The 23,564-nt window shown below is 44.6% G+C and overlaps 1 protein-coding gene across 2 annotated transcripts in view; it reads right to left on the reverse strand.

Annotated features, from left to right (window-relative positions):
* Nucleotides 1-23,564, reverse strand: part of FBXO15 (F-box protein 15) — a 176,376-nt gene that overhangs the window by 143,446 nt on the left and 9,366 nt on the right. For both annotated transcript variants that reach the window (XM_040432625.1, XM_040432624.1), the window contains exon 2: nt 15,181-15,322. In XM_040432625.1, coding sequence (XP_040288559.1) covers nt 15,181-15,296 — 116 coding nt within the window. In that variant the 5' untranslated portion in view covers nt 15,297-15,322. The remainder of the gene's footprint in view (nt 1-15,180; nt 15,323-23,564) is intronic.

The following is a 23,564-nucleotide window of genomic DNA, read 5'->3' on the forward strand; positions in this document are numbered from 1 at the left end:
GTGACAAAGTAAACCGCCCGCCCGGCGCCCGCCCGCAGATGGTGGGTGACAAATCCCACACCCCATATTTTCGGCCGATATGTAACAATATCGGCCGAAGTGGATTAGGTGCATTTTCGGCCGATATTTTCGGCTGCCGGAATTTCGGTGCACCCCTACTATATAGTGTCACCCACAGATCCCCCTCCCCATAACAGGGTCATCCAAAGATCCCCCTCCCCATAACAGTGTCCCCCAATATGCTTGACAAAGGCTATCACTAAGCCGAAACGTTGCATCTGGAATAAATTCAATTTCTTTGGACGTGCTGTCTCCATTTTTTTTTTTTACACTCACAAGTTGTTTTTTGGGGGGCATTTTACCACCCCATGGAGACGAGCACCCGCTGCATTGTTACTGAGGAGTGCTGTCAACCCGTGTTTTTGCCCCATAATAGTGTCATCCACAGATCCCTCTCCCCATAACAGTGCCATCCACAGATCCCCCCATAACAGTGCCATCCACAGATCCCCCATAACAGTGCAGTGCTCCAGACAAAAAAAAAAAATAACCAGGAGCCATTGGCTCCTAAACTAAAACATTTAGGAGCCAAACAAAAAATTTTAGTCGCCAAATTTAAAATGCATATAATGAAAAAAAAGGAGAAGATGAGACGCAGGTCACAGTAGTGAGCCAGCTCTACATATAGGAGGCTATAGGGAGAGGGAGGAATAAATAGCCTCACCAATTACATAAAGAACAACACCTGGGAGGAGGTAGGATTTAGTTCAAACCCACAACAAAACAAACTGTCAGATCGAGTCACGTACAGCAACTCTGACAGATCTCCTCAGAACACCCACAGGGCAGGGTATGACACTTGCAGATCTAGGCGCAGTGGTTCCTCAGATAAAAGATAGTTGTGTAGAACTACACAAGCCTTGACTATATCGTCTATGGTTTCCACCTTAAGATTAATGGCTTTGGTGAGAATACACCATTTGACAACTAAAATGCCAAAGGCGCAGTCCACCAGTCGTCTAGCTCGTGTCAGTAGTTAAACACTCGCTTTGTAGTGTTCAAGTCATGGCTAGAGTATGGCTTTATTAGGTTCTCGCACATTTGTAACGCCTCGACCCCTACTAACACAAATGGCATTGGAGGTCCATCAGTACCTGGCAAAGGTCTCGGAGGTGGCAATCCAAAAGTCCTTTGAATACAGGAGGCGTCCCATTGCTGAGTTTTTGAAAGCCATTGAGTAATTTGTCCGCCCATAATCTCCAATGTCAACGGCGACAAACCGATAATCAGCATCCGGAATGGCCATCAAAATAATTGAGAAATATTTTTTGTAGTTCAAAAATTCAGAGCCACTTCCGGAAGGTTTTACAATACGTATATGTTTGCCATCCACACCTTTAGGCTGAGTTCACACGGTGATGGATCATGTGATTGGACCATGTGATATGACGTCACCACAGGTCCTTTAGCCGGCAGCTCATGATTAAAGAAGTAAGAAGAGATCGGCAGCTACGGGATCAAGAGGAGAAGGTGAGTTAATTATTTTTTAACCCTCAATTGACCACCTACTAAGCATTCTGTATTAAAGAATGCTATTATTTTCCCTTATAACCATGTTATAAGGGAAAATAATACAGTAAATAGACTGTCATCTTAGCAACCATGCGTGAAAATCGCACTGCATCCGCACTTGATTGCAGATGCTTGCGATTTTCACTCAGCCCCATTCACTTCTATGGGGCCTGCGTTGTGTGATAAACGCACAATATAGAGCATGCTGCGATTTTCACGCAACGCATAAGTGATGCGTGAAAATCACAGCTCATGTGCACAGCCCCATAGAAATAAATGGGTCCAGGTTCAGTGCAAGTGCAATGCGTTCACCTCTCGCCCGTGTGAACTCAGCCTTAGGGAATTGGCAGATTTCCAGGAACTTGTCTGCTATTTGAAGCCACTGTTCTGTAGTTGGATGTGGGATGTAATCCTCGTGCAATACCTCCCACAAGGCACGACAAGTATCGTGGACTATACAGGAGATCGTTGAAAGTAAAACAGTCGTGGCCAAAATTTTTGAGAATTACATAAATATTGGAAATTGGAAAAGTTGCTGCTTAAGTTTTTATAATAGCAATCTGCATATACTCCAGAATGTTATGAAGAGTGATCAGATGAATTGCATAGTCCTTCTTTGCCATGAAAATTAACTTAATCCCAAAAAAACCTTTCCACTGCATTTCATTGCTGTCATTAAAGGACCTGCTGAGATCATTTCAGTAATCAATCGTCTTGTTAACTCAGGTGAGAATGTTGACGAGCACAAGGCTGGAGATCATTACGTCAGGCTGATTGGGTTAAAATGGTAGACTTGACATGTTAAAAGGAGAGTGATGCTTGAAATCATTGTTCTTCCATTGTTATCCATGGTGACCTGCAAAGAAACGCGTGCAGCCATCATTGCATTGCATAAAAATGGCTTCACAGGCAAGGATATTGGGGCTACTAAGATTGCACCTCAATCAACAATTTATAGGATCATCAAGAACTCAATTCTTGTTAAGAAGGCTTCAGGGCGTCCAAGAAAGTCCAGCAAGCTCCAGGATCGTCTCCTAAAGAGGATTCAGCTGCGGGATCGGAGTGCCACCAGTGCAGAGCTTGCTCAGGAAGGGCAGCAGGCAGGTGTGATCGCATCTGCACGCACAGTGAGGCGAAGACTTTTGGAAGATGGCCTGGTGTCAAGAAGGCCAGCAAAGAAGCCACTTCTCTCCAAAAAAAACATCAGGGACAGATTGATCTTCTGCCGAAAGTATGGTGAATGGACTGCTGAGGACTGGGGCAAAGTCATTTTCTCAGATGAAGCCTCTTTCCGATTGTTTGGGGCATCTGGAAAAAGGCTTGTCCGGAGAAGAAAAGGTGAGCGCTACCATCAGTCCTGTGTCATGCCAACAGTAAAGCATCCTGAGACCATTCATGTGTGGTGTTGCTTCTCATCCAAGGGAGTGGGCTCACTCACAATTTTGGCCAAAAACACAGCCATGAATAAAGAATGGTACCAAAACACCCTCCAACAGCAACTTCTTCCAACAATAGTTTGGTGAAGAACAATGCATTTTCCAGCACGAGGGAGCACCGTGCCATAATGCAAAAGTGATAACTAAGTGGCTCGTGGACCAAAACGTTGACATTTTGGGTCCATGGCCTGGAAACTCCCCAGATCTTAATCCCATTGAGAACTTGTGGTCAATCCTCAAGAGGCGGGTGGACAAACAAAAACCCACTAATTCTGACAAACTCCAAGAAGTGATTATGAAAGAATGGGTTGCTATCAGTCAGGAATTGGCCCAGAAGTTGATTGAGAGCATGCCCAGTCGAATTGCAGAGGTCCTGAAAAAGAAGAGCCAACACTGCAAATACTGACTCTTTGCATAAATGTCATGTAATTGTCGATAAAAGCCTTTGAAACGTATGAAGTGCGTGTAATTATATTTCACTACATCACAGAAACAACTGAAACAAAGATCTAAAAGCAGTTTAGCAGCAAACTTTGTGAAAACTAATATTTGTGTCATTCTCAAAACTTTTGGCCACGACTGTGTATATATATATTGAAGAAAAATCCAGCGGGAGCACCAACCAGGAAACGGGTGCAATGTCCAGCGATGGGTTACGGCAGTACCCAATAATATAAAAGACGAAAAAGTAGGACTGCACTCCTGAGTTGTAGTGAAATAGATAAAACGTTTATTCACCCATTAAATGGCAAACTTGCGACGTTTCAGCTCACAAGAGGAAGGCTTTTGTGAGCCGAAACGTCGTAAGTTTGCCATATAATGGGTGAATAAAAGTTTTATCTTTTTCACTACAACTCAGGAGTGCAGTCCTACTTTTTCGTCATATATATATATATATATATATATATATATATATATATATATATATATATATATATATATACATATACACACACATACACTCACCTAAAGAATTATTAGAAACACCATACTAATACGGTGTTGGACCCCCTTTTGCCTTCAGAACTGCCTTAGGCTACTTTCACACTAGCGTTCGGGGCTCCACTTGTGAGCTCCGTTTGAAGGGGCTCACAAGCGGCCCTGAACGCATCCGTCCAGCCCTAATGCATTCTGAGTGGACGCGGATCCGCTCAGAATGCATCAGTCTGCCAGCGTTCAGCCTCCGCTCCGCTCAGCAGGCGGACACCTGAATGCTGCTTGCAGCGTTCGGGTGTCCGCCTGGCCGTGCGGAGGCAAGCGGATCCGTCCAGACTTACAATGTAAGTCAATGGGGACGGATCCGTTTGAAGATGACACTATATGGCTCAATCTTCAAGCGGATCCGTCCCCCATTGACTTTCAATGTAAAGTCTGGACGGATCCGTTCAGGCTACTTTCACACTTAGAAATTTTTCTAAGTTATAATGCAGACGGATCCGTTCTGAACGGATGCAAACGTCTGCATTATAGGAGCGGATCCGTCTGATGAAACATCAGACGGACCCGCTCCGAACGCTAGTGTGAAAGTAGCCTTAATTCTACGTGGCATTGATTAAACAAGGTGCTGATAGCATTCTTTAGAAATGTTGGCCCATATTGATAGGATAGCATCTTGCAGTTGATGGAGAATTGAGGGATGCACATCCAGGGCACGAAGCTCCCGTTCCACCACATCCCAAAGATGCTCTATTGGGTTGAGATCTGGTGACTGTGGGGGCCATTTTAGTACAGTGAACTCATTGTCATGTTCAAGAAACCAATTTGAAATGATTCGAGCTTTGTGACATGGTGCATTATCCTGCTGGAAGTAGCCATCAGAGGATGGATACATGTTCTCATTCTGTTTACGCCAAATTCGGACTCTACCATTTGAATGTCTCAACAGAAATCGAGACTCATCAGACCAGGCAACATTTTTCCAGTATTCAACAGTCCAATTTTGGTGAGCTCGTGCAAATTGTAGCCTCTTTTTCCTATTTGTAGTGGAGATGAGTGGTACCCGGTGGGGTCTTCTGCTGTTGTAGCCCATCCGCCTCAAGGTTGTGCGTGTTGTGGCTTCACAAATGCTTTGCTGCATACCTCGGTTGTAACGAGTGGTTATTTTAGTCAACGTTGCTCTTCTATCAGCTTGAATCAGTCGGCCCATTCTCCTCTGACCTCTAGCATCCACAAGGCATTTTTGCCCACAGGACTGCCGCATACTGGATGTTTTTCCCTTTTCACACCGTTCTTTGTAAACCCTAGAAATGGTTATGCGTAAAAATCCCAGTAACTGAGCAGATTGTGAAATACTCAGACCGGCCCGTCTGGCACCAACAACCATGCCACGCTCAAAATTGCTTAAATCACCTTTCTTTTCCATTCTGACATTCAGTTTGGAGTTCAGGAGATTGTCTTGACCAGGACCACCCCCCTAAATGCATTGAAGCAACTGCCATGTGATTGGTTGACTATATAATTGCATTAATGAGAAATAGAACAGCTGTTCCTAATATTTCTTTAGGTGAGTGTATGTGTATATATATATATATATATATATATATATATATATATATATGTATATCATATACAACTATATAAAAAAGACAATGCTTACCTTATTGTCACCATTAGCTGCTCTACAGGAGAAATTGCCCTTCTGTAGCGGGTATCCTATTTTTCGATGCGTGTGGAAATGCGCTGCAGTAGCTGGTCATAACTCTCGAACCATCATACGCATATAATTGAAAAAAAATATTGGATTCGCACGAAGCTCCAAATAGAGGACAGAAAAAACGCCTCTGGTCATCCGTTTTGAAGTTACTGGGTGGACTAGAGTTGTTGCGATACCAAATTTTTGATTCGATTTCGATACCATAAAAAAGTATTGCGATACTCAATACAATTAGATACCACATGAAAAAAATAAAAACATCAAAAAAGCCACATGCATTCCGCATTTTAAAAAATGGCGAATTGCGCAGTTATTATATTATATTTTTTCTGTTCTGGCGTTCACCACATAGATTTTTTAAACATTTTTATAATTTGGACTTTTCAGACATGGCGATATGTAATATGTTTATTTATTTATTGTTTATATATTTTATATGTAAAATTGGGAAAGGGGGTGATTTATACTTAAAGGGCTTCTGTCACCCCACTAAACTCTTTTTTTTGGGTACTTATAATCCCTATACTGCGATTTATCCATACATAATGTAATTCATCATTTTGGTTCAGTAGAAACTGCAAAAAAACGTACTTTTAAAATATGCAAATTACCTGTCTACCAGCAAGTAGGGCGGCTACTTGCTGGTAGCAGCCGCATCCTCCTCTCATAAAGACGCCCCCTCTTCATGTTGATTGACAGGTCCAGCGGACGCGCTCGTTCTCTGCTGGCCCTGTCTGCATTCAAAATCTGGCGCCGGCGCCGTACCTGTCTTCAGTCGGATGCAGACTTTGAATGCAGACATGGTCAGCAGAGAACGAGCGCGTCCGCTGGACCTGTCAATCAACATGAAGAGGGGGCGTCTTTATGAGAGGAGGATGCGGCTGCTACCAGCAAGTAGCCGCCCTACTTGCTGGTAGACAGGTAATTTGCATATTATAAAAGTACGTTTTTTGCCGTTTCTACTGAACCAAAATGATGAATTACATTATGTATGGATAAATCGCAGTATAGGGATTATAAGTACCCAAAAAAAAGAGTTTAGTGGGGTGACAGAAGCCCTTTAAGTATAAATCACCCCCTTTCCCAATTTTCTTTATGAGAGGAGGATGCGGCTGCTACCAGCAAGTAGCCGCCCTACTTGCTGGTAGACAGGTAATTTGCATATTATAAATGTACGTTTTTTGCAGTATCTACTGAATCAAAATGATTAATTATATTATGTATTGATAAATCGCAGTATAGGGATTATAAGTACCCAAAAAAAAAATAATTTTAGTGGGGTGACAGAAGCCCTTTAATATTTTGTGGTTTTTATTTTTTTGTTTTGTTTTTTATTTTTATTTAACTATTTCTCCCCTTAAAGGGACACTGACAGGCCCAATAAGCATATTTAGGTATATATATGACAGTACAGGTCTTATCAAGTGTATTAGAATCATCTAAGTATCCCCCCTGTCCACCTTATAAATACCGAAAACTAACGTTTTATAACCTGCTTGTCTCGTCTCCAATCTGCCCAAGGGGCGGCGTTTCATCTCAAAATGCGCCCAGCCAGCCGCTCCCAACTGCCGTTCTGAAGCCGTGCCCAGCTCATCAATATTTACTTCGCTGGGCGGCGGCTACAACTCTCCCCGCCTCAAGATCCTGCGCATGGCCAATTCAATCCTCTGGGCACGTCCTCCGTCTAATCTTCAGCGCATGCGCCCGGCCGGGGTCACATCGCGCCTGCGTACAGACAGTCTGCGTCTTAGAGGCCGCTGCAGCCTCTGCTTTATGCGCATGCGCCGGACACTTGAGTCGGGGAGAGTTGTAGCCGCCGCCCAGCGAAGTGAATATTGATGAGCTGGGCGGGGCTTCAGAACGGCAGTTGGGAGCGGCTGGCTGGGCGCATTTTGAGATTAAACGCCGCCCCTTGGGCAGATTGGAGACGAGACAAGCAGGTTATAAAACGTTAGTTTTCGGTATTTATAAGGTGGACAGGGGGGATACTTAGATGATTCTAATACACTTGATAAGACCTGTACTGTCATATATATACCTAAATATGCTTATTGGGCCTGTCAGTGTCCCTTTAAGGGCTAGAACCTGGGATCTTTTAATCCCTTGTCCTATTCACCCTGATAGAGCTCCATCAGGGTTAGGCCTCTTTCACACTGGCGAGTGCGCCCTGTGCCGTATTGCGGCCCGCAAAATGCAGGCCGCAATACACGAGCACAGTCCGTGGGGCAGCCGCAGCGGATTGCGGACCCATTCACTTGAATAGGTCCGCGATCCAGCCGTTCGGCAAAAAAATAGGACATGTTCTATCTTTTTGCGGAACGGAAGTACAGGACGAAACCCCACGGAAGCACTCCGTAGTGCTTCCGTAGGGTTCCGTTCCGTGGTTCCGTTCCGCACCATTCCGCATCTCCGGATTTTGCAGACCCATTCAAGTGAATGGGTCCACATCCGTGATGCGGAATGCCCACGGAACGCCACCTGTGTATTGCGGATCCGCAAATGCGGTCCGCAATACGGCAACGGGGCGCACACGCCAGTGTGAAAGAGGCCTTAATAGGACTTCACATTCTCCTGCTGCCCTGTGCATAGTACACACAGCAGCAGAGAGCTGACCATGGCAGCCAGGGCTTCAGTAGCGTCCTGGCTGCCATGGTAACTGATCGGGCCCCAGGATTACACTGCTGGGGCTCCGATCAGAAGCTGCCACTGCAACACCAATGAGGAGGAGGGGAGGGGACCCTGTGGCCACTGCCACCAATGATTTTAATGTTGTGGGGGTTGAGGGGGGCGGGCACTGCTCCAGAAATGATAATTAACCTTTAATACAGGAGGCGGGTGCCGGCAGCAGATCAGCGGCAGTTAACCCCTCAGGTGCCGCACCTGAATAGTTAACTGACACTGATCGCAGCTCCCTGTCAGAGGCAGGGTGCCGGCTATGTGATTCTGCCTCCTGTATTAAAAGTTAAAGACAACCTTTCATGGTTCCGGACTTTGTTAAGTAGCAGGCTACATAAAGCGGCGCCAAGGGATCTCCCTGCACTTACTATTATTCCTGGGAGCCGCTCCGTTTGCCCGCTTTGGCCAAGTTACCGTCTCCTGCTCCGTATGCTAATTACTACTATCGGAGCAATGGGGAGGAGACATCAGCCTCTCTCCTGGGCGCTCCTTCTCCCAGAGCAGAAGACAGTAACTGGGCACGATCTGCCGCCTGATGAATCAGAAATGCCAATGAAACAAGCGTTTGCTCGTTCATCGGGCAATCGGCGGCAGTATTACACTGCAAGATGATTGTGTGAACACTTGTTAGCAAATATCGGCTAAAATATCGGTTAACTCCAGTCAAAAATAAAGACCACCATTGGCCACTTAGTGACTGTATATATGTGATCAGGTCATCCCAGTAGAATCAACCCTATTAAACCAGGCACAATGTTTGGTAGAGTTGATCCTTCTGAGTAAAAGGACACCTTTCTTTTGTTTCTCTTAAAGGGGTTGTCCCACAAAACATATTCTACAGTTTTCAAACCAATGTATCTGTATAGCACCAACTGCTCTTAATTTCTTTCCATATTTCTTTGACCTGCTCACTAGATGGCCGCACATGCTCAGTTTCATCCTTCAAATGCCTCCTGAGCTGTGATAGGGAGAGGATGGACACACACCCTTAGCTACATCAGAAAAGACACGCCCCCTGAGCTGCAGCAGAAGAGATACTCCCCTTGGGCTGCCAGCTTCATATAAATCTTGCAGAGTAATGAATGGGGATATCTCTAGATCCATGTGAGGTACAGGGCTGATTCTAGCTTTGTTAGAAAGAGGTTGTCATGTTCTATATGATCCCTGATATTCATTTTTTACATTAATCATAGGATAACCCCTTTAAATGCCATTACTTAGTAATACTCGCCTCTATTTTTATGCAAATTAAGTTTACGGAACAACGAAAGGGTGGGTGAGGACCCTAGGCGCACCACATCTTCAACGATCCTCCCCATAGCTCCAGATGTCATCGTCACATGCACAGTAACCATATGCATTGTTTAGGCAGCCAAGGCAGATGCTCTGTGCATATGCCGGTCCGGCGAGCAAAAGTGCAGGAACTAGATTACAGGGCCAGGTGAGATGCCTGGCCCTGTCAATCAATGGGAAAGAGGGCGTGGCAAAAGGAAAAAGGGCACCAAAGATCTGGTGCTCTGAAAGTCTCGACCTACCCCTCGGTGCTCTAATAAGCTCATTTGCATAAAAATAAAAACTAGTATTACTTTAAAGTGTAACTGTCATTCTTTTTTTTTTTTTGTGTAATGTGTAGGGGCAGTGATGCTGACCATTTTTGTAGTATACTTTAATTGATGAAATCGTACATTTCTATTAGAAAAATAACTCTAATGGTCCACTCACACGTCTGTATGTGTTTTGCGGATCCGCAAAACACGGACACCAGCAATGTGCGTTCCTCATTTTGTGGACCGCACATCGCCGCCACTCTCATAGAAAATGTATTTTCTTGTCCGCAATTACAGACAAGAATAGGACATGTTCTATTTGTTTCTGGAGCCGTGGACCGGAGGCACGCTCTGGAAATGCGGATGCGGACAGCACACTGTGTGCTGTCCGCATCCATTCCTGCCCCATACAGGATGAATGGGTCCGCACCCGTTCCGCAATTTGCGGAACGGATGTAGACCCATTCTATGGACGTGTGAATGGAGCCTAAAGTGGCCCATTTTGAGCCTTAGAAACTCTCCTCTTCTGTTTACATTACACAGTCAGTGTGGAGTGTGTCTGCACAGTCATGTAAGCAGAACACAGAGGAGCGTTGCCAAGGCTCAAAATGGGCCACTTGAGAGCTTTTTTTCTAATAGAAATGTACGATTTCAGTAATTAAAGTATATTACAAAAATGGTCAGCATCACTGCCCCTACACATTACAAAAATAAAATTAAATAAAGAATGACAATGACAAGTAAAAATCCTTCAGAGAAACATAAGAAAGGTATCATTTTCTCAGTTGGATGAACCCCACTAGACATTATGCCTATGCAGGGAAGAAATGTCAAGGCAATATACTGCATATTAAACCCCTTAAAGGGGTTGTCTCACGTCAACAAATAGCATTTATCATGTAGACAAAGTTAATACAAGGCACTTCCTAATGTATTGTCCATATTGCCTCCATTGCTGGCTTGATTCATTTTTTCATGCTTTTTCCTATAGTGTGCAAGCGCAGCCACCACTGCTGGATTGCAGGGTGATGTAACCATGGAAACGAGCAGTGTATAATGCAATGGAAAAATGAATGCAGCCAGCAAAGGAGGCAATATGGACAATCACAATACATTAGTAAGTGCCTTGTATTAACTTTGTCTACATGAAGTGGGAGAACCCCTTTAAGGGGTTTAATATGCAGTTTATTGCCTTGACATTTCTTCCCTGCATAGGCATAATGTCTAGTGGGGTTCATCCAACTGAGAAATGATAACTTTGTTATGTTCGTCTGAGCCATTGTTGCTGAAAGTGTTACTTAAAGGACGCAGCAAATTTTCATTTTTTCCTTTTTGTTTATTCATTCCTGCCTTCCAAGAGCCATATTTTTTTTTACTTTTCCGTTCACACAGCCTTATGAGGGATAGTGTTTTGTCTTTTTCAACAGCACCATTTACTTTACCATATAATGTATTGCAAAACAGATAAAAAACATTATTTGTGGGGTAAAAAACAAACAAAAAAACCCTACAATTCTGCCATGGTTTTTTGCGGTTTGTTTTACGGCATTCCCCGTTTGCTAACAATGGGATGATTAATGCATTACCAATTTCAGATAGCTTATATTCCATACCCCATATTTAATAACCATTATAACGTTATAATGTTTTCCTAACTTTTTTTATATTAAGGCCTACAGAGCTGTGTGAAGGCTTCTGCCTTTTGTGAGGTGAGCTGTAGACCGATACCTTTTGGGTGTACATATGACTTTTTGATCCACTTTTATTAAATTGAATGGGTGGACAATTCACCCTGAGGCAGGGTTTAACATGGCAGGCCTGGGAGCCTACACATGGCGCCAGGCTGTTATAGCAACTGACTGCAGCCCTGTGATTTTGTTGCTTAGGCTTCAGAGGACAGTGGGAGCCAGTTCCTTATGTCTAACTGCTCAGATGCCATGGTCACTACTGACCGCAGCATCTGGTGGGTTGAACGCCCAAGGTCAGCAATATCTCCGATCCTGGTCATTGCCAGAAGGGTGTCAGCTGTATTGCACGGCCGGCACCCACTATGTATGGAGCTAGCTCAGCTCATGAGCTCTATATGAGAAACATGTGTTAAATGATAACACAAAGGGATTAAAGGGAGTCTGTCACAAGGAAATTCACTGATAAACCAAGCACAGTGACTTGTGAGGCTAGCTCTGCTTTTCACTTAATGATTTGTTATTTTATTCTGGTGAAAAAGTACTATTAGTCCATATGCAAATGAGCAGTTAAGTGCACTGAGGGAGGGCTCAAGACACTCCGTCCACCCTTGCTCCTCCTGCTTCATCTGGAAGCTTCTCCCTCATCTTTTTGATTGATAGGACCAAATGAGATGACTATACAAGAGCTAGGCATAAAATGTAGAGCACCTTCGCAAGCTCATGAGATCTCTCAAGGTATTACATTGGCAGTTTGCAGAAGTGGAAATGAGGGGGTGGAGATTTTCTGATTTCTAAAGTACCGTATTTTTCACCCAAGAAAAATGTTGGGAAAAATAGCAGTGCATCTTATGGGACGAATGCTGCGGCCGTCGGGTGAATCGGCTGAAAGGGAGGAGGGGCTGCGGGCAGGCATCTGGTTCTGTAAAGGCAGTTGGGCCGGTGCAGACACTTTATTCTACTACACTGGGCCCCGCTCATAGTAGTATAATCATATCTAACTTGTAGGTATAGTTAAACTATTCAAATATCATCCGAAATCCAGCGCTTTACTTACTACTAACTTAGTAGCAGTCAGGAGGCCGGGCGGGCGCTCGCAGCGTGAATCACTACGTCACGCGCCTGCTCCGCCCACTTTATGAATGAAGCAGGTGCGTGACGTAGTGATTCACGATGCGAGCGCCCGCCCGGCCTCCTGACTGCTACTAAGTTAGTAGTAAGTAAAGCGCTGGATTTCGGATGATATTTGAATAGTTTAACTATACCTACAAGTTAGATATGATTATACTACTATGAGCGGGGCCCAGTGTAGTAGAATAAAGTGACTGCACCGGGCCCCGCTGCCATTACAGAACCAGATGCCGGCCTCCATTCACTACACAGGGACACTGTTATGGGGGATCTGTGGATGACACATTAGATAAGATGCTGTGTCATCCACAGATGCCCCCATAGCAGTGCCATGCCATCCACAGATGCCCCACCTGACAGTGCCATGCCATCCACAGATGCCCCACCTGACAGTGCCATGCCATCCACAGATGACCCACGTGACAGTGCCATGCCATCCACAGATGCCCCACCTGACAGTGCCATGCCATCCACAGATGCCCCACCTGACAGTGCCATGCCATCCACAGATGCCCCACCTGACAGTGCCATGCCATCCACAGATGCCCCACATGACAGTGCGTCATCCACAGATCCCCTATAATAGTGTCATGCACAGACCACCATTAGTTCAAAACCCACCAAAATATTTTTTTTCTTATTTTCCTCCTCAAAGGAGTCTTATAGGGCGAAAAATACGGCATATATATTTAGTTTGTTCAATTTATTCTGCAGCACTGACATAGCTACTACATTGTAGCATACACAAGCCAATTAAATGGGTTGTTCCACCTTATTCATTTTATAGATCATAAAAGCATATTTACATGCTATTAAAAATGATCCGGAGAAGAGTTATGACATTTACTTACATAGTATGATGCCACTTGGTGCTCACTCTGCCCACAGTCGGGTAGAAATAGTTTTCTGCCCTGTGATCAGTACAGAAGAGCTAATAAAAAGGTCTCTCTTCCCTGCAGAAAACGAATTCTTTTAACTGTTCCGCAGTTAAATTTCTACGGTATTCATAAGGACATTGCTCCCACCGCCCCATCATCAATGAAAAGTGACGCCCACTAGTTCATCTATGTTTATACAAAGCTGGCACCAAATATTGGTAAGGGAAAAAGAAGGAGCCTGAGGGAGTGTTTGCTCAGAGCAGAAAACATGTTAGATTTCTTAATAGTTTAGTAGCCTATATTATTCTATACTGACAAAAAGAAAAACGCATCCAGACTTTTTCCTGTTTAAAATGTGCACTATACGGTACAGTATAAATTTGGCGACCAATTTTCTTAAGGCTAATGTATCTGTATAAGGTAGCCCGTTAACATGGTGTGACCTAAGAGCACTGTGACCTCAAGGACTTTATGTGGAGGGTAGGCAGAGCAGTACCGTACATAGTAGCCATCTGAATTTGATAGTCTTCCTCTTTAGATGACCCTGGTGTGTACTGAATCCATGAATGACTGTAAGCACTTTTCTAAGGGGTTGTCTCATCTTGACCACCTCTGTTTAAAGTGGTTGTCTCACCTCAGACATTAAGGGAATATTGCTAGGATATGCCCCCAATGTCTAATAGGTGCAGGTCCCAACTCTGGGACCCGCACCTATCTTTAGAATGGTGCACTGCGCATGCATGGCCGCCCTCCATTCATTCCTATAAGGAGAGCACCGAGCCCCATAGAAGTGAATAGAGCGGTGGCCGCACTTGCGCGGTGCGCTGCCATTCATCTCAAAGGGACTGCCGAAAATAACCGAGTGCGCCGCTTGGCTTTTTTCAGTGCTCCCAAAGGAATGAATCGAGTGTGGTCACGCACGCGCGGTGCGCCCTCCTTCACTTTGTGGGCTCTGTTCTAAAGATAGGTGCGGGTCCCAAAGGTGGCTATATGCCCCCAATGTCTGAGGAGAGACAACCCCTTTAAATCAGTGGCCGATTGCTATATGTCTGGCTTCAGCAACCCCAGTTGCTTAAAAGGGAATCTGTCACCACGATTCTGGACCATTACCTGCATTCATACATGAGTAGTACTGCACATAAGGAGTCCAGATCGCAATTTTTCTTTATTTTCCTACTGCCCTCCATTCTTTGTCTGTCAGCACTGAAAGCTGTGCTGATGAGCACAGTCTGGACTGGTGTGCAGCAGTAATAGAACGTAGAGGACTGCTGTGCGCATGCGCAGCAAACCCAACAATGTATTTCAGTGCAGCTTAAACCCTGACAGTGGGTACAGGGGGGCAGGAAGAAAAAAGTCCTTATCCGCAGTACTACTTATATATTACTGCAGATAATAGACTAAGATTATGGTGACAGCCTCCCTTCCAGTGGGAGCTGCTATGGCACACCATATGTTTCTAATGCAGAAGAAGTGTGATCTTCCATGACATCCATACGTCACACAGACAACCACTTCTATCCTAAGAGATTGCCAGAAATGTCTGCTAGAAATCATGCCTATGAAATAGAACTGGTGCAGCAGACCTATAAAACCATCAATTACCATCTATGCTGTTCTTTTAAAGTAGGAGTTCGAGGCGGCAGTGTCTGTGCAGTTGGTCTCGGTCTCTGCTCGCTCTTGGTGTGCTGTTGATGAATCCAACCACGCCCTGATGCCATTGTATAGTGAAGGTCTGAAAAGTCACCTAAAATGAAAAATACAGAAGACTTTTGGTGGTGAGTCTTACATGCTCCATCACATTCAGCAAGGCCCTGTGCTCCTGTCATAAATTTCAAAAACTAAAACTGTACTGGATCCCAGAAAAAAATTTCCCCTGGATCCCAAACTAAAAGGTTTTTCATTCTTCTTTCAGGCAAGATCTGCTTTTTTGGGGGGATATATGCAGAGTGAGGGAACATGTACTTCAAATACAGTTGTCCAAAATATGCAAAGTCAGCCACAGGGCCTCCATAAAGCCCAAAGTAATGTACCCACATAAAAGACAATTATAGGAAAAGCCGGAATTAGACTTACCGGTAATTCATTTTCCACGAATTCACCATGACGGCCTTGAGAGATTGACCCTTGACCTCTGTAGGGGCAGGAACAGAGATAGGTTAAAAGGACCTCTCCCACCACCATTCACCAGTGAGTTCCAGATTATAGTGCCACAACCACCGGTTACGAAGTGAAACAACTCAAGGGTAATTTTTTTGTTTTGTTTTGTTTTTTGGTATTAACTCATACCAAGTCATTACAATAATTTTTGGGTGGGATATCATGCCGTCATGGTGGATTAGAGGAAAATGAATTACCGGTAAGTCTAATTCCGGCTTTCCACTTCACCACCATGACGGCCCAGAGAGACATAACAGATTATATACGTCTTAGGGTGGGGCAACGGCCTGTAGGACCTTGCGACCAAAGGCCAGGTCGGAAGACCTGGATAAGTCGAGTCTATAATGTTTGATGAAAGTGTTTATACTGGACCAGGTTGCGGCCCGGCATATCTGATCTAGGGAAACTCCTGCCTTTTCAGCGAATGAGGCAGATATGGCTCTCGTGGAGTGAGCCCGAATGACGTCTGGACAACTGATGCCTTCAATCTTGTAGCAGTCTGTAATAGCCTGTTTTACCCATCGGGCAATGGTAGATCTGGAAGCTGCCTTCCCCTTATTTTTACCACAGAAGAGTACTAGTAAATTGTACACCTTTCTTAGGTCTCTAGTGACCTCTAGGTATTTTAGTACTGTTCGTTTGACGTCCAGGGTATGGAAACGATCCTCTCCAGAATTTTTTGGATTCTCACAAAAGGAGGGAAGAATGATCTCCTGGTTTCTATGGAAGTCTGTTACTACCTTCGGCAAAAACGTCGGGTCTATAGCCTCAAGGTAATTCGATCCTCCTGGATTGTGAGGTATGGTTGCCTTATTGACAATGCTTGGATCTCGCTCAGTCTTTTTGCTGATGTTATAGCTATAAGAAAAGCCACCTTCTGAGAAAGATGCATCAGGGAACTCGAGTCCAAGGGTTCGTAAGGCGGACCTGTGAGTCCCCTAAGGAAAGTGTTTAAGTCCCAGGTAGGCACCCTTGATTTGAGAGATGGTCTTAGTCTGGCTGCAGACCTCAGGAATCTTTGGATCCATCTATGGCTGGCTAATTCAGAATCGAAATAGGCACTAAGCGCTGAGACCTGGACTCTACGAGTAGAAGAACTTAACCCTGACTCTAGTCCTTTTTGCAGGAAGTCCAGGATCCTCTGTATATTTGGTTTAGTCTGGTCTGGGGCTTCGTCACCTGACCAGGTGCAGAATCTTCTCCAGATTTTAAAATAAATTGAGTTAGTCACCTTCTTTCTGCTGGCCTTCAAGGTAGATATCACACCCTCTGAGAGACCTCTGCGTCTTAGAAGATCGGACTCAGGATCCAAGCCGAGAGGCTGAAGATTTCCAGATGAGGATGGAGAACCGGCCCCTGGATCAGGATATCCTTCCTCCTTGGGAGAATAAATGCTTCCTGTGGGGAGAGGTTGGTTAGAATCGAGAACCAGCTCCTCTTGGGCCAGTACGGGGTGACCAGGATTATTCTGGCCTTGTCCCTGATGATTTTTTGGAGAACCTTTGAGATTACCGGGAACGGAGGGAAGGCATATGCAAGATCCCAGTTCCAGTGCAGGGAGAAGGCATCGATCGCTAGAGGCCTGTCCCTCGGGTTTAGGGAGCAAAAGGTTGATACCTTTGCGTTTTTTCTTGTAACGAATAGATCTACCAGTGGGAGGCCCCATCTCTGGACAATTAGATTGAAGATGTCGATGCTTAGAGACCATTCCCCCTGGTCTATGGTGGTCCTGCTGAGGAAGTCTGCCGCGCTGTTTAGGCTTCCTTTTAAATGAATTGCAGATATTGACTTTACATTTCTTTCCCCCCAAAGGAAGATTCTTCTGGACAGACCTTCTAGTTTTTGAGACTGTGTGCCCCCCTGATGCTTGAGGTAGGATACGGTCGTTACATTGTCTGAATAGATCTTTATATGTTGGTTCCTTAGTTTTGGAGCGGCTGCTCGTATTGTCTCCCAAACTACCCTGAGCTCCCTGTAGTTTGAGGACTGAGCTGCAATTTTCGGAGACCAGTCTCCCTGGTAGAGGTCAGAGTATATTTTTGCGCCCCATCCTTTTACGCTGGCATCGGTCTGAACATGCACTGCTGGGGTTTTGAGCCAGACCATTTTACCGAATTCAGCAAAACCCCTAGGAATTTTACCTTGGTATCTGGAACTAGGGATGACTTTTTTAGGTTTATCACCCAACCTAGAGCTGTCAGAAGGGAACAGAAGATCTCTCGATCTGCTATAGACTGATCCACCATGTTTGAAATCAGTAAAAAATCATCTAGGTAAGAAAACCTCAGGGAGGCGACCATCTCTACCACCAGCTTCATGAAAATCCTTGGGGCTGAGGCTTTGTGATCCCTTAATGCAAAACGCAGGAGCCTCTGAGACTGGGTGTGAATAGGAACATGATAATATGCGTCCTTCAGGTCGATTGAACAGAGGAACACGTCCTTTTGGATTAAAGGAATGGTAGAATTTAGGGATTCCATCTTCAACCTTTTGTAAATTACGAATTTGTTTTGCCTCTTGAGGTTTATAATCATGCGGAAGGAACCCCCCAGCTTCTTTACTAAGAAAAGGTTGGAGTAGAATCCCTGCCCCCGTTGAAGTTCGGGAACAGGAACCACTACTCCTAAGTCCAGAAGATTCTGGACCTCCTTCCAAATCTGGCTGTGCTGAAAAGGAGAAGAGTGGTGAGAAATCAGAAATACATTCGGAGGGGGGGGATAACTCTATCCTGTAGCCGTTTTTGATAAGATTTTGCACCCAGGGGTTGGGAGAAGTCTGCTGCCACTGAGCAAATTGGGATAGTCTTCCCCCTATCCTGGCGTCACTGTTTCTCACCGCCCTTGTTTTGGGGATTAAGGAGGTACCCTCTACCCCTTCCCCCTTTTGGGTAACTCCAACGTCCGGATTTACCTTTACCACGAAAGGAGCTATTTTGGGAATATTGACTACGAAAGGGGGGTTTCTTTTTTGGGGTTTTCTCCTCAGGGAACCCTTTCTTTTTATCAGTAGCCTTCTCGAGAATCTTGTCCAATACAGGACCGAACACGTATTCACCCGAGAAGGCTATAGAACACAACTTCATTTTGGAAGAGATGTCGCCTGGACAAGATTTCATCCAAAGTGCCCTCCGGGCAGCATTGGACAAGGCCGCGTCCTTGGCTGAGAATCTAATTGTCTCTGGGGAGGCGTCCGCTAGGAACCCTGTGGCGGATTTTAACAAGGGTATAGTGTCTAGTATATGTTCCCTGGACGTCTTGTTAATTAGATGATTTTCTAATTCATTCAGCCACTGAAGTAGCGGCTATGTTGGTCTTAACACTAAACATAGATGCCTCCCAGGATTTTTTTTAATAAACTGTCTGCCTTCCTTTCCATGGTGTCCCTTAACTGACAGGAGTCCTCGAATGGTAGCGAGTTTTTTTTATTAACTTTGGCCACCTGGACGTCAATTCTGGGGACTTCGTCAAAAATCTTAGAGTCTGACGGGTCAAATACAAGGCGGTTCCTGAATTCCTTGGAAATCCCTAGTTTCTTTTCTGGATGGGCCCATTCATCCATCACCATCTCCTTAATGTTTTCATTTATGGGGAATACACGGGAGCGTCTGACCTTCAATCCCCCAAACATCTCTTCCTGAACTGTATGGGGTCGCTGGATGTCCTCCACCCCCATTGTATCCCTGATCGCCTTTAAAAGGTCACTCATCTCGCTAGGAGTGAAGAAGAATTTTTTAGAGTCCTCGACGATCTCGCCCTCAGATAGCGGGTACTCGTCGTTTTCTTTTTTGGAGGATGAGGCATCGCCCTCTAAATCCTCAGAGTCTGAGGAGGAAATGTCCGGAATTCTGGGCCGTTTGGGTGGGCGAGCACCCAGGGTATCTTCACGGAGGGAGGCCAGAGAAGATTTAACTTCCTCCTGAATCATAGATCTAAACTCCTGCATAATTGAGGGTTGTTCTTCTCTCACTAACTTGGCAATACAATCCTTGCAAAGTTTCTTAGCATAATCATCAGGAAGCCTGACGGAGCACTGGATGCATCTGGCGGTCTTCCTCGGCTTTTTTAAAGCAAGTTTGGCCTAAAGTGAGAGAGCAGCCCATCAATTTTGTGTTGATCTAGTATAGGTGCATAAACATTTAGATGCAGTATACCAGAAGCCCCCAGGGGAAGGGGGGCTCATACCAGTGGTTATCAGAACAGTATACTAAGGCTCCCTTCCCCACTGGCCTCACATCTGTCAAGCTGCCAGCATGCCCAGGTGGGCTACTCACACAGGGGCGCTCTGGAGCGGTCAGCTCCTTCTGCTGCGGCTCCTTCTCCTGGTCCGACATGTCCGGTGATGCGGAGAGCGATGCAGAGAGCGATGCAGAGAGCGATGCAGAGAGCGCAGCGGGAAAGTGCTTGTGAGCTCCTTTTGAAAAAGACGTCCACTTCCGGGTTTCGTCCAGCGGCCCGGAAGTGACGTCAGACGCGCGCGCCTGCGCAGAACGTCCTTCCGGTCAGCTACCTACACGGGGAGGTAGGCGACCCAGCGGCAGCTCAGGGCAGGCTTCCCACAACAGGGAGCGTGACCCCGGCGTCTCCCTGTCAGCTTTGGAACTAAGTCCGCCGGAGAGCAGGAAACGCGGTCCTGGATGAAAGGCCTGCAAGGGAGGCAATATTCACCACCGATGCGGTCACCCAGGTATAGAAAAAATAATAAAAAGAGGTCCTTATCCACTTCACCTCCCTGAAAGCCAGAGAGGACTTTTGACTGTCCTGGCCACTATAGGGGCAGGAACACACTGGTGAATGGTGGTGGGAGGGGTCCTTTTAACCTATCTCTGTTCCTGCCCCTACAGAGGTCTATCTCTCTGGGCCGTCATGGTGGTGAAGTGGAAACATAAGACTGCATTCACACACTGCACTTGAGCAGTGGTTGCAATCAGATCTACTGAATATAGACTGCTATATCCTTACCTTCAAAAAAATACAAGAAAAACTTAATGGCTCTGCACTGAGCTGTTTCACAGCCCCTCAATCTGGTCTAAGTGACAGTTGTAGCATTCAATCAGGAGACCACTACAGCTGTCACTCAAAGCAGAGGGGAGGGGATATCTAACAGCAATGCTCTGCCTCCAGTGCAATTAAGGTGTAGAGTCTCAGAATAAAAGTTCATATTCACACCACTCCTGATAAGAAAAGTTCCACAAAAGGTATGTTTGCAGTGCTGTCCCTAGCCTCTTCCAAGTGTGGTCAACAGTTTAGTATTGTCAAAGCTGCTAACCGATTCCCTTTAACCCCATAAGGACTCTGCCATTTTTCACCTTAAGGACCAGGCCATTTTTAGCAAATCTGACCAGTGTCACTTTATGTTGTAACAACTTTAAAACGCTTTGACTTATCCAGGCCTTTCTAAGATTGTTTTCTCGTCACATATTGTACTTCACGACAGTAGTAAAATTGAGTCAAAATATAGATTTTTTTTATTTATAAAAAAAATACCAAATTTACCAAAATTTTTAAAAAATTTGCAATTTTCTAAATTTCTATTTCTCTGCTTTTAAAACAGATAGTGATACCTCCTAAAATAGTTATTACTTTAAATTTCCCATATGTCTACTTCATGTTTGGATCATTTTGTAAATGACATTTTCTTTTTTTGGGACCTTAGAAGACTTAGGCCTCTTTCACACGGTCGTTGCGGGAAAATGTGCGGGTGCGTTACGGGAACACCAGCGATTTTTCCGCACGAGTGCAAAACATTGTAATGCGTTTTGCACTCGCGTGAGAAAAATCACGCATGTTTGGTACCCAAACCCGAACTTCTTCACAGAAGTTCTGGCTTGGGATCGGTGTTCTGTAGATTGTATTATTCTCCCTTATAACATGGTTATAAGGGAAAATAATAGCATTCTGAATACAGAATGCATAGTAAAATAGCGCTGGTTCTGTCTCCTTTGCTGAACAGGACCTGTGGTGACGTCACTCCGGTCATCACATGATCCATCACCATGGTAAAAGATCATGTGATAGATCATGTGATGACCGGAGTGACGTCACCACAGGTCCTGTTCAGCAAAGGAGACAGAAGGAGATGCCGGGCTGAGTTAAGGTGAGTTAAAATATATATATTTATTTTTTTTAACCCCTCCAGCCCTATTTTACTATGCATTCTGTATTCAGAATGCTATTATTTTCCCTTATAACCATGTTATAAGGGAAAATAATAATGATCGGGTCTCCATCCCGATCGTCTCCTAGCAACCGTGATTGAAAATCGCACCGCATCCGCACTTGCTTGCGGATGCTTGCGATTTTCACGCAACCCCATTCACTTCTATGGGGCCTGCGTTGCGTGAAAAACGCAGAATATAGAGCATGCTGCGATCTTCACGCAACGCAGAAGTGATGCGTGAAAATCACCGCTCATGTGAACAGCCCCATAGAAATGAATGGGTCGGTATTCAGCGCGGGTGCAATGCGTTCAACTCACGCATCGCATCCGCGCGGAATACTCGCCCGTGTGAAAGGGGCCTTAGAAGTTTAGAAGAAAATCTTGAAATTTTTCAGAAAATTTCAAAAACCAACTTTTTAAGGACCAGTTCAGGTCTAAAGTCACTTTGTGAGGCTTACATAATAGAAACCACCCATAAATGGCCCAATTTTAGAAACTACACCCCACAAAGTATTCAAAACTGATTTTACAAACTTTCTTAACCCTTTAGGTGTTCCACAAGAATTTTAGAATTTAAATTTTTGGCAGATTTTCCATTTTAATCAATTTTTTCCAGTAACAAAGCAAGGGTTAACAGCCAAACAAAACTCAATATTTATTGCCCCGATTCTGTAGTTTACAGAAACACCCCATATGTGGTTGTAAACTGCTGTATTCGCACACGGCAGGGCGCAGAAGGAAAGGAACGCCATATGGTTTTTGGAAGGCAGATTTCACTGGGACAATTTTAAGTTGCCATGTCACATTTGAAGACCTCCTGATGCACCCATAGAGTAGAAACTCCAAAAAAGGGCTCCATTTTGGAAACTATGGGATAAGGTAGCAGTTTTGTTAGTACTTTTTTAGGGTACATATGATTTTTGGTTGCTCTATATTACACTTTTTGCGAGGCAAGGTAACAAAAAATAGCTGTTATGGCACCGTTCTTATTTTTGTTATTTACAATGTTCATGACAGGTTAGATCATGTGGTATTTTTATAACAATACCAAATGTGACTACTTTTTTTGGTTGTTTGTTTCAGTTTTACATAATAAAGCATTTTTGAAATAAATGGATTTTTTAGTGTCTCTATATTCTGAAAGCCATAGTTTATTTTTTTTGGGCCAATGTCTTATGTAGGGGCTAATTTTTTTCAGTATGAGATCACGGTTTGATTGGTATTTTAGGGTGCATGACTTTTTGATCGCTCATTATAACACTTTTTGTGATGTAAGGTGACAAAAAATGGCTTTTTTGACACACTTTTTATTTTTTTATTTTTACGGTGTTCACCTGAGGGGTTAGGTCATTGCTCAGATTTCACTGCTGCCACCATTTGTAACGTAAAGTGAATTTGAAAGATTTGAGAAATAATTAGGCTACTTTCACACTTGCGGCAGAGTGATCACCGGAACTGCCTGCCGGATCCGGCAATCTGCATGCAAAACAACAGCATTTGTAGACGGATCCGGATGCAAATCCGTCTTACAAATGCATTGCAAGAACGGATCCATATCTCCGGATGTCATCCGGAGAAACGGATACGTTATATATTTTTTTCACATTTTTACCGGTCTGCGCATGCGCAGACTGGAAGGACGGATCCGGCATTGCAGTATTTTTAATGCCGGA

This window comes from Bufo bufo, chromosome 5 (assembly GCF_905171765.1).
Source record: "Bufo bufo chromosome 5, aBufBuf1.1, whole genome shotgun sequence".
In the NCBI taxonomy this organism is placed as follows: Eukaryota; Metazoa; Chordata; class Amphibia; order Anura; family Bufonidae; genus Bufo; species Bufo bufo.